This window comes from Pinus tabuliformis, chromosome 7 (genome assembly GCF_031772625.1).
Source record: "Pinus tabuliformis cultivar Carrire ecotype Pingquan chromosome 7, CPIR1, whole genome shotgun sequence".
NCBI lineage: Eukaryota > Viridiplantae > Streptophyta > Pinopsida > Pinales > Pinaceae > Pinus > Pinus tabuliformis.
In genome coordinates this window covers 1248909673-1248932902 of record NC_142293.1, presented here as the reverse complement: position 1 = coordinate 1248932902, position 23230 = coordinate 1248909673, and the positions used below count along the sequence as shown (strand labels likewise).

General features: G+C 41.0%; 1 protein-coding gene across 2 annotated transcripts in view; it reads left to right on the top strand.

Moving 5' to 3' along the window:
* The window catches only part of LOC149251900 (putative glycosyltransferase), a 145981-nt gene that overhangs the window by 15544 nt on the left and 107207 nt on the right, over positions 1-23230 (top strand). Inside the window, exons 2-4 of one of the 2 annotated variants that reach the window (XM_089459622.1) lie at positions 11301-11411; positions 11564-11619; positions 11809-11951. In XM_089459622.1, coding sequence (XP_089315748.1) covers positions 11301-11411; positions 11564-11619; positions 11809-11951 — 310 coding nt within the window. Of the gene's footprint in view, positions 1-11300; positions 11412-11563; positions 11620-11808; positions 11952-23230 lie in introns of those variants that run through there. The other variant, XM_089459623.1, reaches the window with a different exon arrangement.

The window sequence follows — 23230 nt, the reverse complement described above, 5'->3', positions numbered from 1 at the left end:
TTGATCCTTTCCCCACCTTGTCTAGGGTAAGAATATCATTGGTTGCTACATACTTTCCTCATACCCTAGACTGGGTCCACTTGGCCCCGTGTGGTCCCGCTCCTTTGAAAGATCATTCTTCAAGAACCATCCGGGATACCAATTCTAACAAGGATTTTAGGGATTGGGGAACTCCTTCACAAGTCTTATCCCATAAACCTAACCCTCAAATCCTCTCTTCCTTTCCCTAGAATACATAGTACCTTGCTTAGAAAGCAAGCAAGCTCCATCCTTCAAACTCTTATGGGAAAGGGTTTATTTGGGTCACTCATATCCATTGACTTATCCTTCATCGGTGACTCCATAATATACTGGGTCTCCTCCCATCGGTGAAATTTCGTAAATAGAAGGGAGCCTTAGCTGAGGTGACAGTGGGTTAAGTCTCCATTTGTTGCCCTTGGCCTAGCATTTGCCCTTTAGGTCCCTTGCTAGTTTGAGCAGTAACAAGGCCAAATTTGGGTTGCAAGAAGTGAGGGGGTGAACAAATGGTGTGGGGGTAGGAGTTAAGGGTTGCTTCTTGGAACATTGAAGAGTGTTGACTATGATAAGACAATTTTTCTCGTGGGAAGGTACACTTCTATCAAAATTATTATGTTAAGTTTTTCTTCCATGTCAGTATAACTTTGATTGACTTCAAAATTTAAAGTATAGATTTTATGAATTTAATGTCTTGGTTGTCTATACATGGCAGAGAAGGGTCAATAGCGAGGAAGTGGCAGTGGGAAATTTTAATGTGAATTTCGTTCATTCAAAGCCCGTAGGGTCATCTCGTAGTTCAAGTTAGATTTCTCCTCATGAAATATAATATGATTAGACATGCCAACTCATTGCTAAATCAATCTGTATATAATAATAGTGACTTTAATATAGTCGTGTTTGGTTTTCAGGGTGTTATGAATACGATCGCATGATACTTTTATCTATCATGAGATATAATGATGTACCATGTTGTTAAAGTTTTTAAATGACATTGGTTGACATGGAGGTGTTTTCTAAACAATTGTGTATAGACAATGATGTAGGTACACTTCTATCAAAATCATTATGTCTATTGCATCATGTTTTGGTTTGCCTTAAATCTAGATGGATCTGAACATATTGCTTTTTTGAATGGTGCGATTGAAGATGAAGTTTACTTAAATCAGTGGAGTGTTTTTAGGTGCACGGGTGAGGTTCTCATGTATGTAGTTTGAAGAAGGCCCTTTATGGGCTGAAGCAAGCATCATTATGGGTTGAAGCAGACATCATGTGCATGGTACTCTAGGATTGATGAGTACTTGTTGAATATGGGCTTCTTCAAGACTTTTTTAGATTCTAATATTTATTACTTGTATAATAAATCTGATCTACTTGTCTTGGTTCTATATGTAGGTTGTTTGATTTTTACAAGTAGTTTTGAAAAGCTAACAGTGTGGTCTAAGGGGAACTTGGGCGATCAATTAGACTTTAGGGTCCAGTGTTACTTGGGAGCGGGGAGCGGGAGCGACCATTTTCAGAAGCTCCCGGTTTGGGAGCGAATCCGGGAGCGATTTTTTAAAAATATATATATTTTTTAATTTTTGATACATATATGTCAACAAAAACATGTAGAATGATGAATTATAGATATAAAAAACATAAAAAAACATAGATTGATCATTGAACCATATCACATCAATCATCCAGATTCTAGAAATTATAATCTTCATCAACCATGTCCATAAGTTAGTAAAATACATATTACAACTGCAACATAATGAGTCTCGTGAATCATGATTAATCAAATTCAATCTTAAAGTTTCAACTTCAAGCTTTCAAAATTGAAAATTCAATATATAACATTTATCATCATTGATCACCAAAGTTGTACTTGTAAGCTAAGTTTAACGGTTAACCATTACAAGAAGTAATATCTTAGATATTTCTAAGTCCTAACTTCTAACTGTTAACATGAAATGAAATGTTATAAAATGAAACATGAATAATGAAATGCAATGAAACAACTTTAGTCTTTCACGAAGCATCATATTCATAATTCACAATCATTACCAATGAGTTATAATTGGCAACTTCAAACTTCAAATTTTCATTGTCACAGTCATATATTGTTTACAAAAAATATCATTATGATATGAAAGAGTCAAGAGTCAAGGACTCAAAACTCAATAGTTATGAAAACTAAAGTCTAATAGAAACTAGAAAAGACAAGTAAACTGTAAATCTACATGTGGCTCTTGCCACGAGAGTCTCTAGGAGTATAAGTAGGTCGTGGTGGTCTTCTAGGAGTATCCCGCACAGACCAACGATCAGAACTAGAACCTCCACGTGAGGGTGTAGATGGAGGTGGCGACAACAAAGGAACAAGACTCGGACCTCGAGCACTGCTACTGGATGGTGGAGGTGGAGGTGGCATGGCTGCTGCAGTTGCAGTTGCTTCATCTTCATCCCTTATAAGTTCCTCTTCTAGTTCTTCAAGATGCACTATACCATCCTCCAAATTGTCATCCTCTGGGTGATTGTCCCAAATTCTATATGTGGGATCCTCATAAGCCCGATCATAGTAATGACTCAACAACCTCAAGTTGTAGTGCACATAAACCAAGCTTTCTGCTCGGTTTTCATTGAGTCTGTTTCTTTTCACATTGTGTATGAAGCTGTAGGTGCTCCAACACCTCTCTGTAGAAGAAGTATTCACAACCTGTGATAGAACTTTTTTTGCCAAATTTGGCAAAAGTCCATGGCCGCCATATGTTTCCCACCATGTGAGAGCATCAAATCTGTCTCTGTTTTCCACTGCATGGAAGGTACCAAACAAACCAGTGCCATTGAAGTATCTGCCTATTTCAAGGCGCACAACTGCACATTCCTCCCTGTCAGGTATCAACTTTTCCAATGCTTACAAATATCCACTAGTTACCTCTGCATCTAAATGGGGTTTGGTCCTAATCCCACCCCCTGGTGCAAGTTGGCCCAACCAAGATGTGGAGTAGTATTTTGGCGTAAGGATATACGCCAAGCAATGTAGTGGAAGATTAAGTTTATTCCACCGTACACACACAAAATCGTGAACCATTTTGTACAAGTCGGGATCTCTGTTATGAACAATATCTTTTATTTGCCCCAATATGGTATCCATCTGCTCATACACCTTGCCTATCACTGGTTTGTCTGTATCTGCAAACCGAATCGTGTGATAAATGGGCTTGGTGAAATCCAACACTTGCCTCACACTTGTCCAAAACTGACCATCAAGAGCGGCCTCCTCCACCAGTTCAAAACCTTGCCTGTCAGCTGCATTTGTAGCCCTTTCCTTTAATACCTGCAAATGTGGACTTGATACCATGCTAGCCAATGACTCTCTTACCTTCAAAAGGCGCCTGAAGGTGAGGTAATAGCTACCAAATCTGGTCTTCGCAATCTTCAACAACTCCAATCTCGAGTGACTGTGGAAAAGGCCATGTGTATTGCTATGATTTGTAATAAATTTTATCATTTGTTTGCCTTTCTTGTACAAATCACCAATCCATTAGTATTGTGCATTTTTGTTCTTGACAACATCATGCATCAGAAAGTTCAATGTGTGAACCAAACATCCAGACCAAAATATGTTGGGGTATTTATCCTCAATAATTGCTCCTGCTGCCTTACAATTAGGAGCATTATCAGTGATGACTTGGATGACATTGTATGGCCCAATACGGTCAATTGTTTCAAGTAATGCTTCTGCAATGTTGATGCTGGTCCTGAACTTGTCTGAGTAATCATGTGCAGTTAGAAAGATGGCACCACTAACAGACACAGCAAGAACACTTATCAATGGCTTGCCTTTTACATTTGTCCATCCATCAGATATAATGGACACCCCATGGTCAGTCCAAGAACTTGTCATTCTATTCAAAGAATGTGATATTTTTGCTTTTTCATGATCAAGTCCAACAGTTCTTGCCTTGTCATACCCAGGGCTCTTGTATCCTTTAGGGGCATCATTTATGGTAGAAACCATTTCGTGCCAATAAGGTGAGCGAAGAACATTGAATGGTATCCCACATGCATAGAGAAGCTTGTAAACCTTAGAATCCACATCATTCCTACACCCCTCATCAAGGAAATTTGATATGGTTCTACGCCTTAAACCTGATGACCCTGTGCCTCCATATCCACTGCCTTGGGAGGATGCTGAAGGAGTTCTTTGTGCTTGTGATTGTGAGCTTGGTTCAAAGAAACCCCTTGATTTTTTTGATTTGTATTGGGCTTCCTCCTCTTCCCTTACGTATTTGGCTCTATCCACTGCTGACACCGCTGGACAAGTTTTGATTCCTATTTGTTTGTCTCCATCCCATGGCCTTTTCCCGCATAGGTGTTTTCTGGCACGGGTGTATGAACCTGTGTAATCATTGTTGCAATGGGGGCAATGAAATTTAGTGGTTCCACCCCCTTTCCCTGCTTCAGGCCTGTTAACATATTTCCACAATGGGGTTTGGTCTTGTTTAGTTTTTTGAGAGTCATGTTCACCCTCCTCCAGTTCCTCCTCACCGGGGTTTTCATCAAATCTACTTTCTCCAGCTTCTTCATCCCCCTCTTCATTTTGGCCCCTCCGTTTCCTACTCTCCAGCACCATAATAACCATAAAAGGGACCAAGAAGAGGAAAATCCCAAGAAATATAGCCAGGTCCATGATGTTTGATATTTGTAGGCTTTTGAATCTGCAAATTAATTTAATTTATTTAGATTAATTAATTTAATAATTTTAATCTATTAATTTAATTTAGATTCATAATTTTTTTACTAAATATGGTTAATAAACTAAATTAAACTACCTAAATTACTACCTAACTAAATTAAACTAACTAAATTGCTAAGTTACTTACCTCTCTGCAGGCTTGCTCCTCGCTCCTCGACACTTGCTCCTCGCTCCTCGGCACTTGCTCCTCGCTTCTCCTCGCTCCTTTGCTCTTGCTTTCCTTGCTCTGGCTCTCATTCAAGTGATAATGAAATGTTTGTTTGCTCCATTCATTGTTTTAAAAAACGGCCGTTTCGATACCGAAACGGCCGAGTTGATTCGAGCCGATACCCTTAACCATGACTCAGCCTTTGAAACGGTACGTTTGGCCGAGTCAGCCATGACTCGGCCGAGTCATGGCTGACTCGGCCAACTCGGTTGTTTCCGTTATGACTCGGCCGAGTCACAAAAAGCCGGCCCAGAACACGTTAAACAGCGATTTAATATTTTTTTAATGGATTTTTAAGGTGATTTCTGATTGGTTTGGACTCCAAGGTGTTATATGAATTTGCTAAATGTCATTTGGGGTCCATTTCCCCCTCCCAAACCCTATTTAACACACTCAAATGCTCTCTACTATTGATATGCTATTCAAATTTCATGGTAATGTTAAATTCTTAAAGTAAAAGTGACATTCTCCTTAATCTTCATTTTCATCCTTTTACTTAAATTTTTAACATTACCATGAAATGACTCAGGATGTTTGAGAGTGGTTTCGGCCTCATTGGATTTCATATGGAGAAAGTAGAATTTTAGATTTCATTCAAAATCCAGCAGACTTATCAGTTTTTCAGGATTTCAGGATTGGAGGATTGCAATGTTTCCATTGAATTTTGTCATTTATTAGGGTATGGAACTCGTATTTAATCAAGAGCACCAAATTCCAATCCCTCTATGTACCTTGATGTTAGTGACATTGGTTGTCGAACTCCTCTGGGATTCGCTCCCAAACCAGGAGCTTCTGAAAATGTCGCTCCCGCTCCCATTTTCGCTCCTGCTCCCAAGTAACACAAAGAAGAGAAACCGTTTGGATCAAAAACGGTTAAATGATCTAGTTTATGTCCAATACAACCTCCGGCTCAGATGAAACCATTTGTTGAACAAAAGACCTGATTTAGATCCCATTGTGTTGGAAGACATTGATCCAACATCAGATTGGGTAGTGGAGAGTCGTCCAACAGAGTTTGATCTTGATGAGGATCTTGATTTAGATTTAGATATCGAGACATCAATTGAACTTGAACATGCTGTTCAGTTGAATGCAGATCCCAATCCACCAGCCTCAGTCTCACAGCCAGCAAGGACTCCAGTTGTAGGTGCTTCCTCTGCTCAGCCACGACAGAAGCGCAGTCGCATATCTACTCTATCTCAACTTGCATCTGCTGCAATTGCACAGCCTGCTAGTGGTACCACTTCTACAGCTGCAATTGGAGATGATGATGATGAGGAGGAGCCATGGACCCCTTGTCTGACTCTGATGATGATCCAGAGATTGATCGACATGATCTTGGCTCCTCTGGCAGTAGCTACTAGCCAGTAGCTGTAGTACTAGTATTGGAGTCTGGTCACAGTTTACTTTTGTTGTAGAGGCCATTTCTAGCCTCCTTGGTTATGTGTTTTTTGTTTTGAGTCTTTGATCATGTATGACAGTTGACTATGTATTGCCATTGGGTACCATTTTGATATAATGGATTGGTTCATGAGCCTACTTTGATCATATGTTGTCTTCCATCTATATTATAATGCTGTGTGTTTGGAAACATGAATGAAAATCTCTAAAATTATGTTTAAAATCTTTAAAATTATGTTTTGTTAAAAAAAATTAAATATTTAATGTATTTTTTACAACGATTGAGTCATTGAAATCGAGCCGGCCGAGTCATTACCGTTTCGGAGTCGGAGTCAGAGTCGATCCTCGGCCGAGTCGGAGTTTTAAAACTATGGCTCCATTGGGCTTTTAAAACAATTATTTATTTATTTATTTTTATTTTTTTAATTAAATTGGCAAAAAATTTCGCATCCGCGGCTTTTTTTCCACCTGGATTGCTCCCGGAGCGAATTTTTAACGCTCGGGAGCGATCGGGAGCGTTTGCTCCCCGATTGCTCCCAAGCGTTAAAAATTCGCTCCGGGAGCGACGCTCCTGATGTCGCTCCCTAAATTGGCAGGGAGCGGAAGTTTTTTTATCGGGAGCGCGCTCCCGAAATCGCTCCCGACCCGCTCCCGAGCTGCTCCCGCCCAAAGCGCGGATTGGGAGCGGGAGCGGGAGCGGGGGGGGGGGGAGTGCTCCCCCGCAACACTGTTAGGGTCATTGATGTTAGTTTTTGTAGCATCGGATGTGTTCTAGCCACAAAATTTGGTGGAGAGGCTAGAATACATGTATTCTCCACAACCCAGAAATCGTTTATGGAAATTCCACCTTGAGACGACTTAATTGAAAGAATTAATCTTTTTTTAATGGTGCCTAAGTCTAAACTTAGGAAAACTAATTAATTAAAGGGTACTAATTAAGTCATGGTGAGAATCTTCTAGAAGAAGACATGGATCGAGTTCTAGTTAATCTTAGCCATCAATTATGTTTTAATCTTGCCCGTTGATGTCTCAACGAGAGATTATAAGTAGAAATTCGATGGGGGTTGGAGAACACACTAGAGACACCAGAAATTCGATTTTGTTGGGAAATCGATCTCTAGAGTAGTAACATTCAGTTGCCGAAGGTGATTCAGTGAGATCGAAGCAGTGAGAGAGGGGCAAGGACAGTAAGGTTGGAGAAAGATGTTCCTCTCTGGGTTCCACAGAGAGGCAACACAGTGCTTCAGAGGGGAAGCCGTATTTTGCTGGGGAGAAGCAGTGATTCAGTGCCAGAAGCCAGAGTGGGAGCTCGGAGGCCAGAAGAATCGATCTTCCAGACAACAACTGATCAGTTAGCGAGAGAGATGCTGGTCTGAGTTGTGTGACGCAACACTGCGTAGGTTGATGCAGGGACTGCACAGAGGCAACAGAGAGCAGCTCATCTTGAGCCAATTCAGTGTTAGATCACCGGTGGAAGTGAGATTTTTCTCACTAGACTTTTGTTAGTCATTTCTCTCTATGGATTGCTAGATTTGAGCATCCATAATCTTGTACTTAGATTTACTATTGCATAATAATAAAACTCTCAGCCGCTGCACCGGTTTTCCCAAGTTTGGTTTTTTTGGGGACATTGGTCCAAAAATAATAGTGCTATTTATGTGTGTGCATCTATTCTTCCAACATTATTTTTCTTTCGCAGTATTGTATTTGTGAAGGCTGCAGTGTATTCGTTTCGATATTTATCGTAGGATGCAGTGAATAATTTGTTCAGTTTATTTAACAATAAAAGAAACTTAATCAATTGCTGCAATAGGATTCAGTTTTAGAATTTTCACAATTGGCCTAATGCATTACTTGTTGGGTGTAGAGGTTTGGTAGGGAGTGGGCGATGTTGGACATTGGATAAACCAATGCTCCCCGTGTGTTTCGCGACATAGACTAACCGCCTTTTGTGGATCCTTATCTCTGGCGATGCGATCGTTGACTAACACCTATGGGTTTTGGTCTAACGACAATCGTGATTCCGAACAAGTGGTATCAGAGCGTAGGTCACAAGTTCGATACACACCCAACTTGCGTTGGGGGGGAGATTGTTGGACATTGGATAAACCAACACTCCCCATGTGTTTCGTGACATGGACTAACCGCCTCTTGTGGATCCTTATCTCTGGCGATGCGATCGTTGACTAACACTTGCGGGTTTTGGTCTAATGACAATCGTGATTCCCAACAGGGAAAGCCTTCCTCAGGCAAGGGAAGTACATAGTGAAGATTTTGAAGAGATTGTAAATGCTTAATTGCAAACCCTTGGCCACTCCTATGGATCTTGGCGCCTTTCAAGCCTACACTTTAAGTGGTAAAGACTTAAAAGTTAAAACACAAGTGCAACCCTATGGGTAATGAAGAAGGGCTGTCCATTGTCACCGAAGTAGTTCCTTCACTCTTTTTAGGTTGAATCTTATTTGGCTCAAGGGGGAATCCTTAGGTGTATGATAAGCCTTTAAAGCAAATTAGATGGTAGACCATGACTAGCGCCAATATCAGCATGATGGAGTCAAGGATCAAAGGGGGTTTGAAATGCTTATGGGGAATAGTCAAGCCATATGTTGATGTGCAATGACTAGTCCAATGGATTTTCAGGTTATATAAGAGTGAGTGAGAGCCGAGCCCCAGCAATTGGTGCACCAACACAACCAATGTGTTTAAAGATGAGAAATAATTTGCAACCCTAATAGTGAAGGAACAACCATAACATGAGATTGTAAGAGGAAAAGGGCCAAGTAAGACAACCTTCAAAGATAGGACAACCAAGCAACACATCATTTTTTCAATCACGATCACATAGGAATCTAGGATTCAATTAAGCCTTTAACATGTGCAATTGTCCAATGTGAAATTACAGCAGAACACTCCTTCAAGCTTCAAAATTACATGAAGGGCTAGGGAGGGTTAAGAACCTGACATCTAGTCCCTTCTTATTTGTGCAAAACTGCCCTCTACAGAAATTAATTCCAGAAGTAAAGACATTAGCTACTCTAGTTAAAAGCCCTAATCATCCAAGAGAATAAGAGAGAAATGATGGAAACCTCATATATACTTCCCCCTTGACTTCCTCCTCCTCCAAGTTCATGTAGGATTAGTGCACAAGCCAAGCTCTATGTCAATGGTGGAAAGGCCGCCTATTCTGCCAACATTGGTTCCCATCTGGTTGGTGAGTCAATGGTCAGACAAGGGATGGTGATGTAAATTGTACTCCATCAACCTTTCTGATTACAGTTCATGACCAAGCATTATTTGAAGATATTATCTTGTGGATTGCAAACATCTTGCTTGTCCAATGCTTTTGTCTTCTTTATTTTTGTTTGAACAAGCATGTTAAATGACCATTATAGGAGAGTGTTGGAGATAATTGCCATATTTAGAACTTAGATGAATAATAAATGCTCACTAATAAAATGTTGTAATAATGGGGCATATAAGGTAGTAATTAACATAGTGGTTATTAGCTAGATTTTGGGGAGTTAATGTAACGTACTCTCTTCTCCTAGTATGGAATAATGGAATGGAACATTGCAGCATCTCATGAATAAATCAATCCACTCTTTCTCATTCATACGCACATTCCTGTTTACACTCGTGTGTGTAAAATTCACAAAAGCTTAACATATGTTTTGCAGTTAATAGATTGAATGAGTTCATTGTTGAATCTTGATTGTCTCATTGGAAAGCTACAAGGGACGTTCCTAGATACCTGAAGGGCATAGTTCATTTTGGCATGGGGTGTGTAGGAGATGGTAAGTTATCGTTGCATGCTTTTGTTGATTTTGACTGGGAAGGAGATACAAGTGCAAGGAAAAACATTACAGGTTTTGTTTAAGCTTGGGCATGGATATGATTTCCTGGTTTGACAGGAAGTCGGGGGCACTTGCAATTAGTTCAGCAAAAGTAGAGTACATGACGGCTTATCCAGCTTTTTATGAGTTCATATGACTTTGCAAGTTGATAGAAGGATTGACAGGTTTGATGTTAGAGTCCACTTTGGTTTAGCATGACAATCAAAGTTGCATTAAAGTCTTTCAGAATCCAGTATTTCATAATCGTTCCAAGCACATTAACATTCAGTACCGTTTCTTGAAAGATAGAGTTCAGACGGAGGCAAAGCTTCTTGATTATGTTTTTCAGAATGGTAGGTGGCTGACTTTATGATGAAGCCCTTAGCAAAGGGAAAGTTTGAGATGCTGAGGGAGAGGGAGAAGCTTGGGTTGGTGGAGAACACTTTCCTGTCAAAGGAGTGGTAGTTTTTTTACCTTTTTTCTCTGAGAAGGTTTTTCTTTTGTGCATCATATCTGAAGTTTTGAGAGCTGTCTTCCGAAAGTTTCAGTTTCAGCTGTAGGATTAGTTCTTTGAAGTGCAGATTCGTTTATCGGCTGCCAAAAGTTTTACAAGGAGTTTGGAAAATGAAGAGGGGAATAATCATGGAAGTTGCCACATATTCCTCTGATCTGCAAACTCTTCCAGTGGCATACCTTGAAAGTCGCAACAAATTCAAATCCAACTGCAGATTATAACACCGGTATATTGATGCTATGATGTCACTTGTCAAGAACCAAGGGCTCCTGAGGGATTTGTTCAGTGTAGGAAGAAAATATAAGGTTGGGCACAAAAGATAGAAAATTCCATAAAAGCAGATGACCATATTTAGCAAACGTAGATTGGTCCTTTCATAGAATGTGCCATCGTTAATATCTTCCTACTAGCCAAGTTGTGATTGATTTTTTATTTATTTAAGTTGCTGTCATTAAACTTTCAGTTATTTAAAATAGGTCCTGTCAATGTAGATTTCATTTGCAGCATAGCTTGGGCAAATATGAGATTGACTTGTCACAGGGGCATTGACTCTCAATTGATTAATCGTGTCTTTATATAATACAGTGTGCTGTACGTATTTTGCAATGAAGAACAACTTTGGATGAAGCTTTGTTTGGAGAATTTTCAGGGACCTCTTGAATACAAAGGGTCATGGAAGCAAACTACAATAGAACAGTAAGTATTTGAAACTCATGAGTGACTAGATATAGTTTTTATTCTTCAATATAGTTAGCAATCACCTACTTGTGGATGGTACCATGTATCACTTCATGTATAGGTTTGTTGGTAACATCTTGACAAATTGCTGATATACTATTGTTTTTCAGTCTCTGTCTTACAAAGAACGTTGCAGAAATTTCTCAAAGCTCTCTTCATTTTGAAGGTGAACGGTGTGAAAATTTTGAGGTTTGCTGTGTTGTGTTAGTTTAGTATAATCATATTGTGATGCTGTCATTATGATTGATAAAAGTACAGTTATGCTTACATTCCTTTTTGTCATCTGGTCAGTTTCAACTTGTAATTTGATTCATTGAAGTCATGGAATCTTCCTTATTGTTCATGTTATATGCAGGATTCAACTCTTTATTTCTGTATAGGCGATGGTACCGTTGTCGCGTTGCATTGCAAAATTTTTCATTTGATAATGGGGATGTAGAAAGAAGAGGTGACATGTCTAGTGAGGAGTTCCTTTCACAATATGATGGGAAAAGACCGGTGATATTTCGATTCTCATATGATTGCTTGTCAATCTTGTTGCTTGTTAAACAGTTTTGCCAGATATTAAAGAACACAATTCAAAAGATAAAGCATTTGAAGGGTTTTTTCTATTTTGGAAAGTTTAACGAAAAACTTCTGAAGCTTGACCTATTTTCTAAACTTTTATAAATTGTTTGTTCTTGGTTTTCAAGTTATAATGTGCCTTGAAGAATAAATCATGTTATGTCTTCACTAAGTGCTGGTTTAAAGTTTAGATTTGTTTGTTATTAGCATGCTGAGCACCTAGGTTTACCAAATTAGTGAACTGGATAGTCAAGTGCTTGATATGTTGAATATTGAATGGGCATTTAGTCATATGAGTTGTGGTTGCTTGGGGTCAAACCTAGTGACATATTCATGAATTGTAGTCATTGATGGGTTACGGTGGATAACATTTCTGTGATTAGTGGTTTTGGTTTAAATGAAAGTCATTGGGACCAGAGAGTATAACATGCAATAACAGCTTACACAGAGATTGCATAAGGAAACTACTAATTTTGAGTTTAGAATATCTAACTATAATAGGCTGTAGCAATTTGAAGCATCAGGGTTTTTAATTTAAGTAATGAAATTATGCTTGAGTAAATAGTTCAACAAGTTGGGTTTGTGAATACTGCACAACCAACTCCCATGTTCTTGAAAAAGAGATGAAGGTTTAAAACATCTTGAAGCTTCTGATAATAGAAACTGTTTTAGGATAGGCACTTCAGGGTACTTTGTCGAGCAAAACTTGTAATTGTGAATGTTATCAATCAAGTGTCACATGTCTATAGGTTTTTCCTTGTTTTCTTAATGGTTTTGCATGTAGTAGAGTGGAGTCAAGGATGTCTTTGGTTTCATTCCGTATGGACTGTGACAATAAGCCTTTATCAGGCTTAGAGGGATCTTAACACGTGTAATCATAAACACCACAAGTGAGGTTGAAAATGCATTTGCAAATGGGGAGGTTAATTATAGGTGGACAAGCAGGTAGAGCGAAGGTAAAATTTTACTCGACATATTTTAGATGAATTATAGATAAGTAGGACCAAAGTAAGAAGACTTGTTGAGTATGACTAGTCCTCTACAAAGTTGACTCAACTTTCAACTTGGCAAGTCAAGTTGAAATTTTATGCCCCTTTTGCACCAAATTTTAAGGCTTAAGTTGACTCTTAATTTTAGGTTTGCCAAGTTGTTGTTGAGTTTTAGTTGTGTGATTTTGGGTAGTTCACAGGCAAATTACACGTTTGGAAAGAAGAAGAATGTAGATTAGCAGGTTGTAAAGAAACAAAATTAGGCAAGTTTCAATATATGCTTATGTGATCAAATGGCCCATAGAAAGTCTTCATTAATGTGATAGTTAGGGAGTTTGGTGAAATTTCAATGGATATAGGTACTGGAAATGTGAGTTTTGCATCTTATATTGCTATGCATTGCCATTAGATTAAGTCCGCTCATGCAAGATTTTTAATTTGTGTGGGATACAATTGAGTGGCCATTTGTTTTGAGAGCTTTATATTTTTGAAAGATTGATTGTTCATGCACATCTAGATGATCTAAGAGTTATCGATGCAAAAAGCCTAGCAATCATTTTTATCAATCATTTATGCTTGAGGTAGCAATTAGGAACAAAAAATAACCTCTATGATCAAAATTCATATCGATGTAGAAATTAGATTAGAGGGGTGAAATAAATAAAATTAGAATTAAAAAACATAGTACTATGTCTTTGCTTGCTATATTTGGGAATTTGTGTGAAAAACAAATAAAGCATCCATAGGTGTAGGTTAGATATTCGAACATAATGGAAGTATTCGTTATTCAATGGATGGATCCCTAAACATAAAAATTAGAATATTCAACATTAGCATACTTTATTATCATAAGGATTATATGTCTTAACTTTTTGTTGTTGGCAAAAGTGTTGATTTGGGGTAGCATCGGATGTGCTCTAGCCATGAAAATTGGTGGAGAGGCTAAAGCACATGAGATCTCCAAGACGCAGAAATGGTTTGGGCACCCCTGTTTGGGAGATATTAAAATAATTAATATTTTTAATGGAGTTCCTAAGTCTAAATTTAGGAGAAATAAAATGTTAATGGTTATTAATATAAAACTGGGTTAAAATGTTCTAAATGACATGGATCAAGCCAAATTTAATCTTAGCTGTTGATTAGAGATGTAATCTCGGCCGTTGAAGGACCAATAGGAAAAGTATAAGAGGAGGCTTGAAGGTTAGTTAGAGAATACACCAGAGTGATCAGTCATTCGATTTACTAGAGCGGGGTTTGCTAAGTAAAGTCGAATCAATGATCAGCAGCGAGGGGCAGTGAGTACTGGATAGAGAGGCAGAGATAGTGCCGAGAGACCAATGCAGAGGCAGAGAGGCAGACGCAAAAGCTAGAGTAGGCCACGCAGAGCTTAGTAGAGACAGCGCAGGGAGCAGCAGGAGTGATGCAGAGGGTCGTAGAGGCTGCGTAGTGCCTTAGAGGGCTGACGCAGAGGGTTTTGAGGTTGATGCAGAGGCCAGAAGGGCTGACGCAGTGCTTCAGTGTTGCTGGAGAGGGTTTTGTGGGGCAGGTTTTCTGAATACCTGCTTCCGAATAGAGAGGTATTACTGTTGGTTGTTTTTCTTTATCGGGTGAGCCAGTTTGGCACCCAGTTGTACTCAAGGATATACTGCATAATAAATAAACCCTCAGAATTGTTGCATCAGTTTTCTCGCATTGGGTTTTTCCAAGGACGTGTTGTCCAAAAATAACAGTGTCACTTGTGTGTTTGTTTTTTTTCAGCGGTTGATCTGTAGATGGTTGAGACTGTATTGTGTTTATTTCGTTATTTATATGTTTTAAATAACTTGTTCGTATTTAACAAGTAGAAGAAATAAACCAGAAGAATATAGATTAAATTTCCAATGGATAGACTTAGAAATTTCAACATGGTATCAGAGCGTGGTTGCAGATCACAGTTGAGCTGAAGGCATCAGTTGAAGCAGAGCATTTGCAGTAGAATTAGATGTCCCGAGTGACAGAAGTTGATCCTTGCAGAAAGCAATAGAAGATGGGTTGACGCAGAGGGACTATGTCATCAGTCTGGGCCAGAGAGAGGCCAGCGTAGAGGCTGAGGAGGGCAGAAAAAGGCTCACACAGAGCCACGCAGAGACCAGGAGGGTTGACGTAGTTGGTTGAGGGAGCATTTTTGCCAGTGCCAGGATTGCGCAGAGCCTAGAGGCTCAGTCCTTCAGTGGCTGGGGCATAGGAAGCTGTGGGCAGTTTGCGAGAGTGAAGTTGGTGGGGTACTGTGGGCAGTTTACTGGAGTGAAGCTGGTGGGGTACTGTGGGCAGAACAATACCTAACAGGGCAAAACCACGGTAGAGGGAGTCACTACTAAGACGAATTTCTAGCTAAGGAATCTGGATCAGTGTTGCAGGTGCACAAAAGATCGGAGAGGTGCGACTTGACGATTGGCAGGAGGATTTCCAGGAGGGAAATCGTGACTTAGAGGGAATCTAGCAAAGAACTTCCAGGCGAGAAGTAGAGGGACTCAGCAAGAGTCGAAGGGAGAACTTCCGGAGGAAAGTAGAGAGACTCAGAGGAATCGACAAGAAGAGCAGAGAGATGGCCATGAATGGGCTGAGGGATCGGGACAGGTTAGCCGGGGCGTCCAACTTTGTGGTCTGGAAGGCCAAGATCTTGTCCATTCTAGATAGACATCGCGTCAAGGCCTTCGCCTTAAGAACAATGGCGATCCCAGTTGACTCTGTTGATAATGAGAAGTACGAGGAGGCAATGGCCAAGGCGAAATGCATCATCCTTGATGGGGTCAGGGATCATGTGGTCCAACATATTGCCGAGAAGGCGACAACAAAAGAAATGTGGGACGCCTTGAAGAAGTTGTACCAACATACTTCCGTGCAGAGGAAGATGTTACTTGAGAATTAGCTGTGGTCATACTAGATGCAGAACGGGGAGTAGATAGATCACTTTCTCTGGAGATTGAAGGAGATTCGGGACCAACTAGCTTCCATAGGGGCCACGCCAGATGAGGAGATGTTGGTGAGGACCACACTAAACGCAGTCTCTGAAGAGTGGGAGACATTTGTCTAGAGCATACTGGGTAGGGCGAATCTTCTAGATTGGGAAGAATTGTGGGCAACTCTTTGCCAAGAAGAGATCAGACGGCTGAGCAAGACGGGAAGTAGCAACAAAGGAGTCTGGATCGTATAGATGCAGCAGTGGCAGAACCATGGGCAGCAGTACAGGATGCAGCAGTGCAGGATGCAACAATGCAGAAGATGTTGGGCAGGGAGGCCTAGCATCGGCACAGGTACCGATGCTGGATGATCAGAGTAATACTCAGTGAGGACTATTGCTAGAGCACAGTCCTCGCTAAGAGGGAGTGTTGATTTGGGGTAGCATCGGATGTGCTCTAGCCACGTCAGGGAGACCAGACAGTTCAATTTCTGGAGCGGGGTTTGCTAAGAAATTGAACCAGTAGTTTGGAGAGCAGTCAGGAGGTAGGTAGCAAGTATGGAACGGAGAGACGGGAGATCAACGCAGAAGAGGTAGACACAGAGCCAGAGGAAGCCACGTAGAGGCAGCAGAGACTACGCAGAGCCAGAAGGGCCTGTGTCATCCACGTAGAGGCTGCAGGAGTGACGCAGAAGCCCAAAGAGGCTGCGCAGAGCCTCAGTAGGCTGACGCAGAGGGTTTCAGGCTGACGTAGAGGGTTTTAGGCTGTAGCAGAGGTCAATAGGGCCTACGCTGGGTTTAGGAAAGTGTTGGAAGTTTGTCTATCTGTGGGTAAGCCAGTTTGGCACCCTGTTGTACAAGAAATTTGCTGAATAATAAAATCCTCCCTTGTTGCATCGGTTTTCCCACATTGGGTTTTTCCAGGGACATTAGTCCAAAATAACCGTGTCAATGTGTGCATATTTTGTTTTTGTATTACCATGTGATATCTGCAACAATATTTATTTTAATGTTTGTTGAAGTAATTTCATGAATAACTTATGATGAAATAAGTAGGAAAAGTAAATCAGTGGCTTTAGTGATAGAATTTTCACAAAAACAAGTGATTTCTCAGTTACAATGACAAGAATGAGAGGGAGTTGCAGTGTTGGTAGTGGTAGGGTCAACAACAGTACCAATGCAACATTTGTGCAATAGTTGGTGGGTAGTGATGTCAGACATCAGCAACGTAGAGGGAGATGTTACAGAATAGGGTGATGCTTCAGCAGGTTGCATTGCTAGAGCACATTCCTCACTAAGAGGGAGTGTTGATTTCTGGTAGCATCGGATGTGCTCTAAGTCTCAAATTTTGCAGGGAGGCTTAGACACATGTATTCCACAATACCCATAAATCGTTTTGGGAAATTCCACTTGGAGACAGTTTTATTAAAATAATTAATTATTTTTAATGAGTGCCTAAGTCTAAACTTAGGAAATTAAAATAATTAAAGGGTATTAATCTAATTGTGGGTGAAACTTCTAGAAGAAGACGAGGATCAAGTCAATATGATTTGAGCCATTGTTTAGATCTGTTTTGGGCCATTGAATACTCAACTGGAGGATTATAAGGATTTCGATGGGCATTTGGAAGACAAACCAGGCAGATACTCAGTTACCTGAGTAAAATTGATTTTCTCACTGGTCGAAGTTCAGCAAGAGGAAATCGATTCAGAGGGAGAGTTGCAGGTGAGGAGGAGAGAGGGTATCAACCACAGTCAAGAGGCAGGAGCAGAAGAAGCAGAGCAGAGAAGAGACAACGCAGAAGCTCTGACGTGAAGGGACGACGCAAAAGCTGTGACGCTGGGATTGTGTAGTCCCTACGCAGAAGCTGACGCAGTGAGTGATGGAGGGGGTAGCAGGTCCTCCCCCAGATCAGAATCTCACCAAGGAGTGTGAGAAAGTTGTCTGTAAAATTGTCATAGAGATATCTTTTCTATTTTGCTAGTTGCATCTTGTACATGAGATTTTTGCTAAAGTTTAATAAAGAAACCCTCATTTGATGCACTGGTTTTCCCACACTGGGTTTTTTCGGGGACGATTGTCCAAACTAATTGTGTCATTGTGATTATTCTGTGCTAGTATTTTTCTTTGCATTTACTTTCCGCAGTATTTTAATTGTGAAGGTTGCAGTAGAATTTATTTCGATATTTGCCGTAGAAACACTGTGAATAACTTATTTCTAAATTAATAGGTAGAAGAAATAATATTAGTCACTGCAGTTGGATTTCTATTTTGAAATTTTCACATCCAATAGGTAGGCACCGAGCATCAAGAACCTGTGCCGCGAATATCTAGTTGCTCTGTGCCTGCCAAATCACATAGCGAGATCTGCTATCCCAGCTCCTGATGATGTGCCCAAGTACTGCCGGAAGCCTAGGCATCATCCTACCAACAAGGACTACCGTCCTCCGCACCTCATGCTCACCTAATGCCTCGAGCTGTCCAGTTGAAAAAGCACCATGTAACTCCCTCTCGGTCACCTCCCCAAGTGTGAGCCTAGGGGTGGAACATATGCTACCTTGACAATCAACCATGCCATCCCTAAGCCTGTAACCATCAACTCATGCACCTACCAAGTGTCTCAATTGGAGAGTCTCCTCTCGGCCCATGACACGTGGTGTCTCATCCAACTGCCTAGGGTGAGCCTCCCATGCCCTGCTGCCTGAATGGAGAGTGTCAAAGGGCAACAACCAAACCCTCTATGACTGTAAGCAACACTGGAGGATGATGGGTGGGTATGTCCCAAAGAGTATGATCAAGAGTTTGCCGGAATGCTCAAGAGTAATCCTATGGACGACCCTCTCTCCGCCTCGGATCTGCTGATAATCCCCTCGACTAAACATGGTGTCCCCAGATGCTCAACAATGTCCTCATCGATCCTAGGTGAGTTGCGTCCAATGGTGGACCTATTGTCCCTATCCATAAGTTTCCTTGGAGGCAACGCTCAAAGAGCCCACTGTGCCACATCATGTGTCACTGCATACCACCAAGTACCACCGCACTCCTCGACATGCCAATGTTCGCCGCAACCTGTCCTTGTACACCACTGGATACCCCTGACTACAACTATACCATCTTGTACCATCCAGTGTCCTGCCTGTGTCATTGCACCTGTCACTCCCCGCGCGTCCTCAATGCAATGCGAGTCACTACTCCTACCCCACAACGTAAACTGGCATGTTGTGGTATAGCACCATGCATCTCCATGCTCTGTTGCAGGCCACTGCTCCTCGCTGCATAGCCCTGCACAGCACTTGGTGCTATGGCCTAGAATTGTGTCTATATGCATTAAGCCACATCCCTCTATATAACACTGGACGTTACGACTTAACTTTGTGCAGTCTTGTGTACCACTACCTACTGTCATACCACCCTGTAACATATGGTATCCCGCATGTGCTAAAGTGTCCGCCACTCTGCTAGTGACCCCACCATGACACGTGTCATGTCCCCTCGTCCATCTTGGTAGACTTGAGCACCCTAACTCCACTCCTGCTAGAGGTGATATCGCTGCTGTGCCGATCCTTTGTGACCCTTGAGTCCTAAACCTCAATGGGGGAACATCGTCTCCATAAAATATCTGGTCTAATGACCTATCCCTGCCACCCCCTCCAACCAGCTCTTGCCAGAGAATGCTAATCATCCTATGCCCCCATGCGCAACCAACATGCCAAAACAACCAATGGAGTCTGATCACAAACCACCTGGCCACTAGTGTCGACTGGAACTTCCCTAAGGAGTGTATGTGCTCAGGCATTGGGTTGACTACCTCATCAATGCCATAGCCATCCTGCATGTCTGGTATCGGATAGGAAGCCCTGCCTGGATCCCAATGCCAACCTGGGCCTCTAGTACCCTCGATGTCTGAGAGCTCCCACTGAGCCTCACTCCGGATTACAACCATCTCCATGAGTCTAGTCCACTCCACCGTGTACCAACTCAGAATTTCTCGCCATCCAACCCCAAGAGAGGGATCAAATGCACGAACTCCCACACATAGAGCAATCCCGACATTCGGATGTTGCACCTTGTGCAACTCTGATCGTCTCATCCCACTACCCACACATGAGACCGAACTAGGTAGCTCCGTCTCCCTCTTTGCAATGGGCAAAGGTGACCCCAAAGTGCTGCTAACCTGGTCATCCCCTCTGGCATGTCTAGACAACTCTGCCTCCCTCAACCCAATGCATAAGGCTGGGCTAATAATATTGTAGATCCAATCAGTGTGCCTCTGAAGCGAACTATGTTGAAATCCCAGTGTGTGGTCTCTATGCTGCCCCTCATCAATGGCTAGCCCAATGGATTGCTGCACATCCTCATCCATCATGGACTCAACACGAGCCTCCGACTGCTCCTCCATAGACAACCCAACATGCAAGACATGCTCACTAGTCAGCTGTAGGTGACTGTTGTCCAACAACTCTGTCATAGATCTGGATGCCTCTGTACCTATTGGCTCCTCATCAATAGTGGGGATGTCTCTTGACACCTCATCAACTTGTGGTGCGCTACTATCACCTGAGAACTCGGTCACAACCCGGATACCTCATCAATGGATACCTCAACAACGGATGGCATCTCATCAACGAGTGTATGCTCAACTGTCTCCTTGCCAACCATGGCCCCTTGAACTACTCTCTCGTCTTCTTCCTTAATCCTCTCCATCATCCCAACATAATTCCACTGAATCCCCATTGGTTTGTGCATGCCTCTTAGTTCACAAAACTCCCAAAAAGAGAGGGACGCCTGAATGTCATGACCCAACGATTGGTATGCCCTCCAATTTGCTTCTAATAACTCCACATCAATTGCAATCATGTCTTGCCATCTTGATGCATTGCCCATAATTTTGGGCATATGGGATTTGCTGTATAATTAAGAATGGTCATGATTCCCAATTGCAAAATGAATCAACTTCTCCCCCACATCAATCATCATTTGTTGCATCCTAATCACCTCATTCCTGTGTTGCACAGGTATCCGCACCCGGGGGTAGGGTTCTCGAACCCGTCCCGGGTTCCCGCACCCAAGTCCCGGATTCGGGGACGGGTTCTTCTCAGACGCACCCAAACGAACTGGGTTCTTCTATGAAGAACCGGGTTCTTCAAAAAAAAAAATTTGGGTTCTTAGCCTTTGATGGGTTCTTGGGTTCTTCGGGTGCTTAGGTTCTTGGGTTCTTCGGGTGCTTGGGTTCTTGGGTTCTTCGGGTTCTTCGGGTTCTTCAGGTTCTTCAGGTTGGGTTCTTGGGTTCTTCGGGTTCTTTGGGTTCTTCATTAAAAAATTAATGGGTTCTTCAATATGGCTTCACTATGTCATGTTTCATGATAATATGTGTGTCCTCTAGGTTTGTTGGATTTAGTCCAAATTAATACTTCTTGTGACAATCAATTTAGGATCATTTTGTTGGTGGGGAAGGCATGATATTTGTTGTATAGGACAACTCAGACTGAAATTGAATTCCTTCCATTTTTGGATTTGTTGTCATTTGAGGCAAACTTTTGTTGACTCATTTTCACTATTTGTCCTGCTAGTTTCTTGATTACAGCACATCGCTCATGTGGTCTGCCATGCTCAAGCACATGCTGCAATATAACAAGACACAAGAAAGACCAAGACATTGACCAGATTAAGAAAATACTTGTAAAAGTTTGAACAATTCCAAATTCTAACTTTTGTGTACTAAGAATATTGAAAGCAGGTCTAAACAAGACAGCTATAAAAAATAAACAGGGTATGTGTTTAAAATAGCCTGTCTGTGGATGGTTTATCATCGTATCTGAATAAGCCCAACAAATTTCCTTCTTTTATGTATACCACATATCAATAAATTTGAAACCTGCTCCAGTTCTCTTTCTCTAAAAAATCTTTGCATAACTTGGAAACCTTGCTCCAGTTCTTTTTCTTCAACAAACATAACAAGGTTGACAAAGTGGAATCCACAGTACAATTTCTATAAAAAGGTGAGCAAGAAATTTCCATAAAAAGCTAAGTAAGAAATTTCAATATGATTATTATATTCCACATTTCTAGGTGAAAACCACGTATTAGTTTTAACATCGGCATTTCAATGCAAAAATTTACTACTACAATACATTTTCAATAAAAGGCGATGAAGTTGAAGGTGCCCTAAAGAATTGTCTTGGGTTGCACAATATTGCAGCTCAATTTGCTTGTTCTCTGTCATCAGTCAAATGAAGTGGCAATGCACTTCCACGTGTTTGTTACAATCATGAAACATAGGGTTCTTTGCAATTAAGTACACCATGATTGTCATAGTGGAGTGTTGTAGAATCAGTTTGTGATATTTGCAGATCAACAATTATCTCCTCACAAGCTACACTAATTGTCGCTCTATACCCTCATTCAATGGAGGGAAAAGACATTGCATGCAGCCTTTGACTCAGCCATGAAACTGCACCTGTACCAACCATAAAACTATATACCATGAAGGGGATTTCCTGTCATCCTTCTATTATATGAATCTTTCTACTATAGAAAAGCATGCATGCTTCTAGAGTCTATGAGATTATGATATTTTTATTATTTTTCCCTTGAGTTTGTGTCATGGAATCATGGATCAGAGTCAAAATCTCAAGGTCTTTTGCATTTTTGGAATCAAAGCTGCCTCCAATTGAGGAATTTGCTACTCGTCTTACCAGGTGCGGTCAGATTGTCATAATCGTCAAGGATTTAGGCCAGAATCGAGGAAGCAATGTCACTTGGGATACCAGCTAAGGAGAACTCTAAAATTTCACAAAGATAACCATTATTTCCTGTGTTGCACGGGTACCATTTCAATGTCAATGTTGAATGTTCAATGTGCATGTTTAAATGATTATCATTAAAGTTTTCTTGTTTAAAGTTGAAAAAATATACAAATTCAAATTTCATATATATTATTAATTATAAATTTATAATTTATAAAATATAATTATTAAAATTTAATATTATTATATTACCCGACGAACCCACGCACCCTGTTTCCAAAAATGCCGTCCCCGTCCCCGCACCCACGTTTCCTGGCAACATAGCCTCATTCAAGGTTACTGCAATGTTGTTTGATTCTATTCTTTCTTTGGATCCCATGATTTCTTATTTTTTTATTCTGGTCTTGTCATAGGACGAAGGGTTTCCCACAGAGTGAGCCAAGATTATTGCTCTGATACCACTGTAATGTTCCAAAATAGGAAAAACAGTGATATGCAAGCAACAAATAGCAAATTTACACCAGAGAAAATTTTAAAACA